This window comes from Xyrauchen texanus, chromosome 13 (genome assembly GCF_025860055.1).
Source record: "Xyrauchen texanus isolate HMW12.3.18 chromosome 13, RBS_HiC_50CHRs, whole genome shotgun sequence".
NCBI lineage: Eukaryota > Metazoa > Chordata > Actinopteri > Cypriniformes > Catostomidae > Xyrauchen > Xyrauchen texanus.
The window spans coordinates 16,658,451-16,671,732 of NC_068288.1; the positions used below are offsets into that span (position 1 = coordinate 16,658,451).

Consider the following 13,282-nt stretch of genomic DNA (forward strand, 5'->3'; position numbering starts at 1 on the left):
ATTATTTAATCTGATTGAAATTAACCTGGCAAATAAAGTTACATCAACGAAAGTCATTTTATGGGTTAAATCAACTATAAATACATCCTTGAGCTGAATGTTGACGTAAACATAAATTGGCATCTAGATAGCAGCATAGTATGGAGATGAACTGCATTTGGTTATCAAAAGGCAAGCTGAATGAACAGTAGGCCATTATGAAATGTTATGAGAAAATTTGACTTTATACCTTTTTTTATTTCTTATTTTGTTAATAATAGCCTACCTCATCTCATCAATCATGACAAAATTCTTTAACCACATGAAAGCAACCGCTGTGTATTTCATGTTTGGACATTTTCTTGAAAGATGAAAATTCAGCATGTAATTGATATGAAAATTGCTTGTCTCCAGTTATGACTTTGCTAATGGATCATTGTCTGTGTGCAGGCTGCTTATGGTTTTACTGTCTGTAAGTAAAGCAGTTGTTCCTCTTTCTTTTTCTCATGCTCCACTACATTAACATGCAAACAGGCAAATTAGCCTCCCCACAGGAAGTTTATGAGAGCAGGCGGGAGAGCGGCCATTGCTAAGTTAGGTACTCTAATCAATGGCCTTGTTTCACGGGCAAGAGAGGAAACCGAATATTCGCATGACAATAGTGGGCACTGGCGCAAAAGAGGATTCAAATGTTCTTGAAGTTGGAGATGTTGCATTTACTGTATGTCGTGTGGCATAATCACTGATTCCAAAGTCACATTGCTGCAGTAACATAAAGGAATAGATCACCCAAAAAATTCTGTGGCCATTTACTCACCCTCATGTTGTTCCCAATCCATTTGACTTTTGCATGTGTATCAAAAGGAGATGTTATAGGCTGAATATCAGCCTCAGTCACAATTTGCTTTTATTTGTTGCATGGAAAATATGTAACAAAAGTGAATGGTGACTGAGATAAATTCTGCTTCACATCTTTTTTCCATGGAATGTTAGATCCACTATAATACTATAATATTGATGTTGTAATGTATAATAATCATGCTATGTTAAAAAAGGAAATCACTTGGTTTTTCTTCAATTGACTTAGACCTAGAGTGCAATGTGCCTCTTTCACAGCCTGAAATATTTGTGGGAAATCCACACAATAGACGCAAAGCAAAGCATGCCATTGTTCTTGTGAGTGTCTTTTGTCTGAGGGTTACCTGCAGGTTGTGGGTATGTGCACAACCCCACACACTCTGATGCACACACTTTTACTTCTGAACTCATTTTGCTCACTTTCTATCCCTGTGGCTGCAATGTGCTCAATACCATATTGACTTGTTCTCCACGGCAACCTGCAGAATTCCACCGACTCCCCTCCACGAGCCTGGCAGTCTGTCTCTCCACCCCTCCCTCCCTCTCTCACTCTGTCTCCATCGCTTCTCCCATCCCCCCATCTCCAGCTCGAGGGATGTGGTGACACTAAATGTCTGTGTGTGTGTGTGTGTGTGTGTGTGTGTGTGTGTGTGACTGAGAGAGAACGAAAGAGAGAGAGTGCGTGTGTATCATGGCTTCAGATGTGTATGTGCTTCATGCTTCTATATGTGCAGCTGCGTGTCATCCGCAACCATCCCTGTGTGTGATGTGGGGGTGGCTCATTGCATGGTGCTGCAGGCAGTGTGATTTAAATAGCCAGTTAGTCCACAGTAGTCGTGATAACAATGACTTCAGCACAGCCATTTCAGAGCACTGATCCAGAAAACACACACAACCATTCACATATGTCAATAACGTTTTCTGCCAATAAAATAGCTTCATATAATTTGAGGCGTAAGTATGTGCACATAATTGCTTGTAAATATGCACATTCTACAGAATTTATTATCCTTTATTTTAATTGATTGTAGTGATCAATGATTTTATCTCAGTACCAAGACAACACAGAGGGTCTGCAATCTTGGGTAAATGAGTATGTTATTATAAAAGGCAGGTTACAGAGCCGGATGCTGATCGTGCTACCCGGTGTTAATGTGGAAATGTGAGGGTAAGAGAGTCTGAAGCTTATCACTCCCACTGATGATGTTTGACTGCTACTTTGGGGGCCACTCCAAACATTTCTCTCCCTCTCTTCACCCTTTTCTCTCTCTCTGTTTTGACATGTAACATTATGTATTATTTTTCTAAAAGTCTTTCAGTTTCCATATAAATCTGCTTTGATCAAATGGAAACATTGGATAATTTCTCTGACTGATGTTCTGGGTTTCTAATTTGCTACATATAATTTAAATATAGTTAGTTAGATAGTCGTATGAGCACTTTCCATATGATCAATAAATATGAATAAGAAAAGAGTACTAATGTCAAACTGACGGGTGTGAGTCAGCTACACATCCTCACTATCCCCACTGATTAACCTTTACTGCCAGAGTGTAAGTGCGTCAGAGCCACAAGAGAGAGCAAGAGAGAGGGAGAATGAGAGAGAAAGTGTGGAAGAGAGCCAGAGAGAAATGAAGACAGTGTGTGTGCGGAATAATAGAGTGGTCCACAGTGATTCACTCTAGCTAGTCATTTTTGTTCAATAATGATGAACATTACCTGCTATTTGCGTACTGCACTCTCAGGGACTCTGAGCCAATCAAAGAACCCGGCATCAGAGGGCTTGACTGAGTCACTGTGACGGCAGTGCATTTTTCCATTCTCATATAAGTGGTGACAATAAAGCACTTAATTTATAACTGAGTGTGTGTGTGTGTGTGTGTGTGTGTGTGTGTGTGTGTGTGTGTGTGTGTGTGTGTGTGTGTGTGTGTGTGTGTGTGTGTGTGTGTGTGTGTGTGTGTGTGTGTGTCTGTGTGTAGGTGTGTGTTTGGATACATAAATGTCTGTATGTGTACTTATGGAAAGTTTTGCAGAAATATGTATGAGAACCGGTTTGATTACTTATGAAAGTGATAAAGTATATGTTCAACGTTTAGTCATGCATTAAACATTGTCTTCCTTGTAAACAGGACTTCTGTTGATAGCATCAAAAGAAACTCTTGACATACTTTCTTTTTTTCTTTTTTTTTTTAACCTCTGCTGTTATTTGCAAGTGTGCTTGACTTGTAACCTATATGTTTAGATGTTACAGTAAAGTACAATATGCAAAAGTATTGAAAAGTTGATTTGTTAAGCAGCCAAATGATTACAGTCAATGTACATTAAATTGAGCTTCAAATTAATGTTTGAGAAGACATTGTTCATCTAATTGTTCTATCACATTTGATATCTTATAAAGAGACAAACAGCTTCTAACTTCACAGCATTTAATTGACAATTCCTCCGGTATCCACTACTCCAACTGTTATGTGTAATAATTAAAGGGAAAAGAAAAGAAAATTCTCTCATAATTTTTTCACCCTCATGCCATCACAGATGTGTGAGACTTTCACAGACTTCACAGACTTTCTTTCTTCTGCAGAACTCAAATGAAGATTTTTAGAAGAATATCTCTCTGTAGATCCATACAATGCAAGTGAATGGGAGCCAACATTTTGAAGCTCCAAAATGCACATAAGGGCAACATAAAAGTACTCCAGACAACTTTGGGAGTTATATTCATATTTACTGAAGCAATATGATAGGTGTGGTTGAGAAACTGATCAATATTTAAGTCCTTTTTCCTTTAACAATTTCCTGTTCTGTTTTAGGCAATTCACATTATTTGTGCATATTGTCCCCTACTGAGCAGGGAGGTGAATTTATGATCCTAATATTATATCATGTCTGAACCACATGGATTTAACCACTGGAGTCATATGGATTTTTGTACACATTCACATGTATTGTGAGGACCTACAGAGCTGAGATATTCTTCTAAAAACCTTCAATTGTGTTCAGCAGATGAAGGAAAACCGTGCACATCTTGGGATGCCTGGAGGCATTAGAGAATTTTCATTTTTGGGTGAACTATCGTTTTAATATTTCAATAAAGTCTGAGGGTAGGGATGGTGGGTTCCTCCTTTAAGACAAGGTCAAACAGCAATGTTTTGCTCCTGAATACACTGGCTGAAATTATTAGGCCATTAGCGGTGCAACTGCAACATCAAAGGTTTTCAAGAATCAACAATACATTTCTCAAACACCAATAATCCCTGTGGCCATGTTTGCACTGTTATGACAGTTATCGATTGTGTATTTAAAGCAGATTGTCCAAACTGAATGAACCTGTTCCAGTTTTATCCATAGACTCAATATCCAGCTCAGTGCTCAGAACCTCTTTGTCTTTGAGAACAGATGTAATGCAATTAGTGTTGTAGAATTGGCAGTTTTTAACCAAGAAAATCATAAATTGCTTCAGTAAAGATTGATGATTCCACTATGAGTCTGATTCATTCCCTTAAAATTGTGCATTACAAAAAGTTTTCTTTCAGTTGAGTGTACTTTTTGCTCTTAACAGGAGCTTTTGAGACAGTTCTTTTGGAGTGGGTTGATTGTGTCACTGTTAATTTCAAACCCCAGATAATTATGTAGGGAACATGATTAGGCATTATTGTCATGAGACATTTCTGCAAATGGGCAATGTAAGGGCAACCAGGAGACTCAGCTCAAAAATAAATTAATCAATAAATTGTGTTATGGTGTTATCTATAAGTGTTATCTGAAATATTCCCCAACCAATTCAGAGTGTAACATCACCCTTTCACGAAAATGTCGCGGCATGTCTTAAAGTTACATGACTCTGCAAAAGTATCAGCTTTTGGTTTCACGATACATCACAATTAAACAACACTGGATGCAACTGATATAACATCCCCGCATTCCAGAGAAACATTATGATGTCACTATATTGAACGGGGTTTTCAAATGAGATGATGAGCACTGTGGTGCGCATTTTTTACATTTTCATTTTGGGCCAAGCATGCATGCAGAAACTTCAAAAGGTATAGCTCAATTCGTAATATTTTAATCATCATGTTTTCACAAATCAAAGACTGTGATGTCAAGTTCTGCATTGCAAAAAAGCACAAAACAAGCAGTGAAACTCGAGAAAGTCTCGAGCTTTAGATGCATCACCGTTACCTTTCAAACTTTATATATATATATTACCTGTCACTGCGAAAAGTTGGTTTTGCATTTAGAAGCCAGCAGTCGAAAAATGATTCGCATAGTCATGAATGTGAGTAGTTAATTATTTGAAGAAGGACAGTGAGGTCTTTATCAACATCATTACTGGTCGACCTTTAGCCATAAACTATTTGTCATTTTAAGCAGATCACCGTCTCCGAAAAGAACTGGCCAAAATAATTTCGTTGCATTTCAAGTATCTGCACACCCGCATTAATTAGATGGGACCCTCTGGCATAGTTTAATACATCATTTCCCTTCTCAGCAGTTCAAAAAAGTGACTTCAGATACTTAACCACATGTCATAATGTCGGCATATACATTAAACCTCACACGTTAAACTCTTCTGAAATTCAAAGCCAATGTTGAGTTCTTGGTTGTTCCGTTCGGGTTATTTACATCGCTTGGATATGAATTTGGGATTCCATGTGCAATTCATCCATGTCACTAGATAGGCAGGATAGGAGAAAAATTGACGAGACTCTTTATTGTAGCCTACATTTTAGGATGAACAGCAACATCTCACGAGCACCAGAGATCAGCAGGTTGTGTAGAAACACTGTTCGTTGAAGACACTACATATCGGTAAATGCTAAGGCAAACTGTTGTATGATGAAGACTTGGACATAGCCGATAACATGGCAGAATATCCCCTAAAATGACCAAAACAGGGTTCGTGCGATTAAACGGTGTTTTTACAATGCGACAATTTGTGTTCCTGGGCCAGATTCATTCATGAATGAACATTTTCACCTCGAGTCCATTTTTATGCAGTTCCATAATGTCATTAATTACTACATCCAAAACTGTATTGTTTAATTTTTCCAGTATTTTTGCTTCTGCGCAGCACTCATTGCCTTATAAGGAAAGGCTGTCGTGCCATTCTGCAATAGGCTGACAATTGCCGCCTGCAGTTAACCCTTATCCTGCTGAATTTTTCTGAAGATGTATTGCCATTTCGCAGCCGCAAAAGCATATTATGGTGTTTATATGACTGTGCATATAATGTGTGTGTGTGTGTGTGTGTGTGTGTGTGTGTGTGTGTGTGTGTGTGTGTGTGTGTGTGTGTGTGTGTGTGTGTGTGTATGTGTGTGTGTGAGTGTATGGGTGCATATTCTGAGTGCGTGAGTATACATGTAATTGAGTTGCCATTGTGTGTGTGGTGTGTGTGTGTGTGTGTGTGTGTGTGTGTGTGTGTGTGTGTGTGTGTGTGTGTGTGTGTGTGTAAAGGTTTGGGTGGTTTACAAGGACACTTTTAGGTTACAAACTGGTAATTACAAGTGCATTAGGCTTCAAATGTGGTTTATGAGGACATTTCAAGTGTTCCCATAAATCAAATCACTTAGTAAACATATTAAACTAGGCCTATGTTTTATTGAAAATGTAAAACTGCAGAATGTTTTTTGTGAGGGTTAGGTTTAGGGGTAGGGTTAGGTCTATAGTTTGTACAGTATAAACATCATTATGTCTATGGAGAGTCCTCATAAGAATAGCCGCATGTGTGTATGTGTGTGTGCGCTAACTCAATATGTAACTGGTACGCTGGGCATTGCCCAGGGTTTTGCAGCAGCCGTTGGCCGTCAGAAAGCAGTTTTCAGATGTAGATGCGTATCAGCTTGCTGTTTGCTGGAGGCTTTAAAGACCAACCACAGTGACCTACATATGGTGGTACATTCGCGGTCCACTTACATGTGCATTGAATGCGCACAAGAGTTTAAAGCGGCATTTTGCAAACCCTAATATGTCTAATATGCAGGCAGCCATCCATGCAATTAAATAAGCTGAATTCTAATGATGTCCAAATGGGCATTGCCTTCAGAAACCAAAAAACGAGCGTTGAGTCAGAACATTAAATAAACGGTCTTACCTACAGAATATATTATGATGATGAATCCCATTCACTACCATATGATTATTTTATGTATCAATGGAAAGAAGAGAAAGAGATCGCTATTAAAAGCAGCATTAAAGTTAACATTAAAAGGAGAATAAGTGTTATCGTTTTCGTGCTGTCAAAGTGTAAAAAGTCCTTTTGTTAATAGCCTAGCTTTTAATGTTTTTATTATATCCTTTCCCTTAAAGTATCCACTGATATATCAACTTAAAATGAATGGGAAAACAACAGAAGACCTTGCTGCTGCTTATGACGATGTTAATGACTGAAGTCTGTCACATGACAGCTATTAATCAATGCAAAAGTAATCAAGCTTGAATTTGAAAATGGATTAATTGCCACGAGTGTCCCCAACTTTGCGTCATAAAAGAAGAAATTTCGCCGCAGACATGAGAAGCTGCTATAACGACTCTTCATTTGCTCGGTAAACCCGCAGGCACGGAGCTGACCAGCCTCTACAGCGCCCCGCCTGTGTGTGACGTCACGCCCATGGCTATTTGCATGAAGTACGTTCTGCAGCTCATTTGAGAGTTAAAACTGAATCTCACTCTCAAAGCGAAAGATCATCCAGAGCAGAGGAGGAGAGCGCGGGGAATCAGCGCGAGAAGAACACTCATGTTATCGCGCGCGTGCTGAGCAACAACGCGTGCTGAAAATGGAGCTGCCCGCAGCGGGTGAGCACGTCTTCGCGGTGGAAAGCATCGAAAAGAAACGTATTCGAAAGGTTTGTGATCGTTTTCTTAACACTGTTAAAATTGTGCACGCTGGAAGACTGTAAAACGTGCAAGTAAGGTTTGTGTTTTAAACGCAAGAACTTGTGCGCAAGTGTACGGATTTGTTATATTATTATTATTATTTTCAATCGAAAATGACTTTTGTTTTTTATGATCTCTTTAGGGAAGGTTTGAGTACCTGGTCAAGTGGAGAGGCTGGTCTCCCAAGTAAGTTTCCCAGCAAGATGTAATCTTGCTTTTTCAGTGTATGCGTATGAGAAAGAGGCTAACTGCGCGTGTTACTGAGGAATACATAGTTTTGATGGTGAATTGCAATGTTTAAAATTTAAGCTTAATGCCAGTGAAATGTGTCCTTGTTATCATTTTGTTCAAATTATTAAAACCTATATAAAATAGGACATATTGTTGCTGTTTTAGAGGGAGCCTTTGCCTTTTACAGAATCGTTTTGCTCTCTAACGTCTTTGAAGATCCATTTAGTATGTGCATTTTAGTTAATCGCTCGGATGACAACCACGTTAGATAGTTTGGTTGAGAGAGCTGATTATATTCATGCTTCTCTGATCTCCCTCTATCTCCGCCTCCTTTCTTTTCTCTCTTTAGATATAACACATGGGAACCAGAGGAAAATATTCTGGACCCGAGACTCCTCGTCGCTTTCCAAAACAGGTGAGATATAGAGGCACCCTCGGCTTGGCGCCCTGACCTTGTACAGTCCAAAGGGGAGGAGTGGAGACGCTTTTACTGGCTGTGCTCATTCTTTTTCACTTTCTCTTGCTGACAGAATGGGGGTTGAGCACGCAAGAGCGGGAGAAAGCTGGTGCGCAGGCGTACCACAAAATGTGACTGTTTAATTGCGCGGTACACCAATGCTACGTACAGGACTCAGCACCCAACCATTAAAGGATGGTTACAGGGTAGAAAATTTGATAGATTATTTGACGCATTGTTTTCCTTTTTCTAATGGAGCCTCATGATCTCAACAAACGTTAACCATTCAACATTGTAGGCCTACTAGGGGTGTAACGGTTCAAATTTGTCACTGTTCGGTTTGTATCACGGTTTTAAGGTCACGATTTCGGTACGGTATTTGTAATGTTCAGAAAAAAAAAATCTGCCATATCAAAAAGTAAAAATACTCTATTTGGTAACCAACACTTCAACAGGGTTGCCCTTAAAAAAAATAATTGTTTTACAGTAACCATAGTTTAACAACGGTATTTGTAGAAAAACATAGTAACCACAAAATCAACACGTTTACTGTCATGTTTACAAAGTATATAATTATGGTTACTATATGGAAACTACAGTATTACTGTTGTAAACACATTGTTATTGTATCAAAACCCTGATTTCTGCAAAAAATACCATGGTGACAGCAGTCATGGTTACTACAATATTACTAAAGTAAACCCAAGGTTAATTTTTATTATGGTCTTAAACTTAAACAAACTTAGAAAAAATTTAACTCATTTTAACATTTTAACTCAATACCTACATTATTACTATACATGCATCGACATAAAATGTGTTTCAACCTCTCCAGCACATATTCAATATTCGGAAGCTGTACATCACTACAGAAGGAACTTTGCTATTAAAATGGATACGAGGGATGCTGTGACTCGTTTTGAGTGATTTAATCATTTGCGGAAATCACACATCTTCATCAGCGGAGTAGGGAAACATATCATTGACAATGAACACCCCAATCGCATTAGTTATTGTTATATGTCTGTCCGAAAGGGAGTGTGTGCAGTTTCTTTATCCCGTGATTGTGGCGTAAATGATCATATGTCGATGTATTAGGCCTACCAGTATACACTGTTTGCAGACACGCATCGAGCGATGTCTGCAAACAGTGCCTGTTTTGTAAACATTATTTGACCATCACTGTTGCAATTGACTGCAAAAAGGAAATATTCCCAGACTGGAGACCTGAATAACGCAGGGAGGGTGCTTCTCTATCAGTGGCTCGTTTTCTCCACGTGCCATTTTCAATTACACACAACAGTGATGTCATCAGTTTGACGTACGTGAAACTCAGGGAGCATATCCATCTACAGATCCATTCAGGTGCACTAGCGGAGGTTGTAAATGTGCGTGTCTATTTGATGCTTTATTTTCTAAGCAAAACCTTGTGCTCCAAATGCGTAAATAAACTTGAGATGAACCACAGTGGCATTGCTTACCAAACTGTGGTTGGCGAACCGAACCGAACAGATCTTTTTTATGGAGATCTGTTACACCCCTAGATTGTACCTACAATTATTCCTGACTGGGTTGGCTGACGGCTTATCACTCTTGGCCCTCTTTAGTATTTTCAAAGCACATTCAGTACCAAAGTCTTGAAATTTTGTAAAATTACAATATTCACACCATTGACTGGCATCTCCTCTTGCCATTACCTGCATTTTGGGTTGATGCACTTTGGTGCGAATCAGGGGCAGACTGGCCATTGGGAGAACCGGGACTAAGCTGAAATGAGCTGCCGCGTTATGCAGAACGGACAACAAAACGGTACAGCGTTATTCAGAAAATGACAGTGTTAGGGTTTAGGATTAGTTTTTTTTTGCAATATCATTTGATAGAATGGGGTGGATGGGAAAAAAGCTGATGGCCCATTTATCTACAGTCAACAGACTCAATTTGAGCTGACAAGTAGGCCTAAATTGTATAACCAATTTGAAAAGCCTGTCAAATAACACAAACGTGCAACTCTGTTTATTATCTTTTATCTTATTCATTAAAGACTTTATTTCTAAATTGAATTTTACACCAAAATATTAAACTAAGTTCACAGACTAGCTGTTCTTATGTTTATGCCATTTATGGTCACGTATTGTCATTTATATGCTATTTAAAACCCAGGCACATTTAAAAATTGTATAATTGTGATTAATGGTATAATGGATATTCAGTCATTTGCTTATCATGAATGCTTATAATTTTTTTTAAGTGCAAGACTTTATATAATCTGAGATTCTTCTATACAGGGAAAGTCAAGAGCAGCTAATGGGTTATCGCAAACGAGGGCCCAAATCAAAACATCTTATCATGCAGGTAATTTACCACTTACAAACATGCCCATGAACACAATGTACCCAATTAACAGCCATGGATGACACGCCACTGTTTCTCTTGCATATATAGCTAATTGTTGATTTGTCTGATTTCCAAGGTGCCTTCATTTGCTCGAAGATCCAGTGTTCTTACAGACCTCCAGGAGGTGTCTCAGGGTGATGATAACCAACCCAAAACCATCCCAGACCTGGTCCAAAGCCAGCAATACCAGCTTAACAGCAAGAAGCACCATCCCTACAAGCCCAACCCAAAAGACAAGCAGGGAGAGGCACGAACAAATGGGAAAAAGAAGCACTACTACCAGCTCAACAGCAAGAAACACCATCACTACCAACCCAACCCTAAAATGTATGACTGTCTGTATCAGAATGTCAGAGAGACCAAAGTGCCTGAGGGCTGGGACATATCTCCAGCTCTACAACAGAAATGGGTTCAAGAAAAGAATTCTGGGTGCCTCACTAAGGTGAGAAATATTACGATGGAGTTGAAAAAGCTTCCAGCTAAACTAAATAGTGGTGCAGACTCAAACGTGAACACAAAAAGTGATACAAAAGAGGACACAGCACCAGCCAATGGAATAAACAGCAAGTTGAAAATAGTAAAGAACAAAAATAAAAATGGCCGCATTGTCATTGTCATGAGCAAGTCCATGGAAAATGGCACCCAGGCAGCTAAAATTAAGAAGGGAATGGCAGATGCTGTGGAAAAAAGACAATCACGTGATTGTAAGCCTAATGGAATGAATGAGAGCTTAGAGAAGTTAAAGCACAACAAGAAGCAAAGTCTCGAGAAGGTGATTAAAAAGGACAGTAGTGAGTCTGCCCCTCTTGGGCTTTCCGATGCACTATTATCCTGTGGAGTGGACAATTCTGATAAAGCAGACCCAACAGTGTTTGAGCCGAATGACTCAGAGAAGCTCTGCAGCTCTGGAGATTATGCATCTGATGATCGACCATTGAAACTGTCATCCAAGCCTATTCAGACTCCAGTGACCATTGAGAAGGGTAATCCAAGTGGCAACCAGTCTACCCAATGTGGTCCTCCCACCTTCCCTCTAAAGCGTTGTTGCTCTGACCCAGAGAGTGGCAGGGGGGAGGCCAAGATGTTCCGGAGTTCTCGGAGTATAAGTGCTCCACATACTGATGTCTCTCATTCTTACAGCTCCACCATGCACTTCAATGGCCATCAACACTATTGTGGACATGACTTTGAAAACCTGGACACCAACCATGATGAACCCATAGACCTCAGCTGTGTACGGTCAAGAGAAGAGAGGAAGGTTTCTACACATTCTCAGATTGGAAACTCTATGCCAACAAGGAAAGAAGCATTGTCCACACCAGAACGGGTAGAAGAAGAAACAGAAATGGGACCAAAACGTGTTCAAAGCTTTACACCTTTTCTTGGGAATATAATAATTACAGATGTCACTGCAAACTGCCTCACAGTGACATTTAAGGAGTATGTGACAGTTTGAGGAATATGTTATGGCAAGTCTATAAAGACTACCCACTGTTTACTGTGAATTTGTACAAATGTAAAGCATGTCTAATCTTTAAGTCCACAAGCCTGCGTGAATATTGTGAAACAATCTTCTAGTGTAAAGTTTTGATAGTCCTCAGACTGCATATGATTGAACTGAATTAATTTTTGAATTCACACTTCTAACTATTCCATGTTAGGAATAGAAAAAATAAACTGAACAGGTTTCCTGTTAATATATTATATAATATTACTTAGCATCAAAGCTGTTTGCAATGCTGCATTTCAGAAGGCTTATAATATAAGAAGCACTTACATGTAATACTGAGAAACATTTCCTACTGATGTCTTTTATAGTCTTTGTTTCAAAACAAATGACACTCAAAATGTATGTTATTTAGCATATTAAAAGTTATATTTTATGTTTGAATAATATCTGAGTCTTTGTACTTAAAGCAGGGGTGTGTGTGTGTGTGGTTAAAAGTATTCTCTCTTAAATGCTTGTGCTGACTTACAGTTTTTTAGGCTAGCTGATACATAAGTTGTAATATATAAGCATGTAAACTACCAGTAGAGTGTTGATGGAATACTTATATACAGTATATTTTAGATGTCAGCCTGCCGTCATTTGACTGACAGGACTAGTTGTTTAGATAAGTCTTCCTCAGAACCAGAGGCCTTGCTCTAATTTCACACAAATATGTAAAAGGTTTTGATAAAATACCATTCAGGTTTTTATAATACACACGCAACTTCAGAGTTCCAATACTGGAAATAAATGATTAATATTTAAAGAGAAATTTAACAACTCTCGTAACGGTTTATACTGCAGGCTATGTTTGATCAGTGCCGTCGGATTAAAAGCAGCACGTCTGGTGTGCTGGCATTGGCAGTGTTCGCTATTTCATTATTCTCAAAGCACAGGTAGGGTATCATTGCATTCGAGAGGCTCTAGGGCGTTTAGGCCAATGTCCTCCTGAAAAGTCAGTGAAAATAGCAATTTTGCTTGAATGATTCATTCTGCGT

The 13,282-nt window shown here is 39.0% G+C and overlaps 1 protein-coding gene across 1 annotated transcript; it reads left to right on the forward strand.

Moving 5' to 3' along the window:
- The first annotated feature begins 7,452 nt into the window (after positions 1-7,452).
- Positions 7,453-12,665, forward strand: LOC127654111 (E3 SUMO-protein ligase CBX4-like). The gene is made up of 5 exons (XM_052141110.1): positions 7,453-7,682; positions 7,856-7,899; positions 8,294-8,359; positions 10,687-10,753; positions 10,872-12,665. The coding sequence occupies exons 1-5, from the start codon at positions 7,614-7,616 to the stop codon at positions 12,249-12,251; spliced, it is 1,626 nt and encodes a 541-aa protein (XP_051997070.1). The 5' UTR covers positions 7,453-7,613; the 3' UTR covers positions 12,252-12,665.
- Positions 12,666-13,282: the final 617 nt, after the last annotated feature.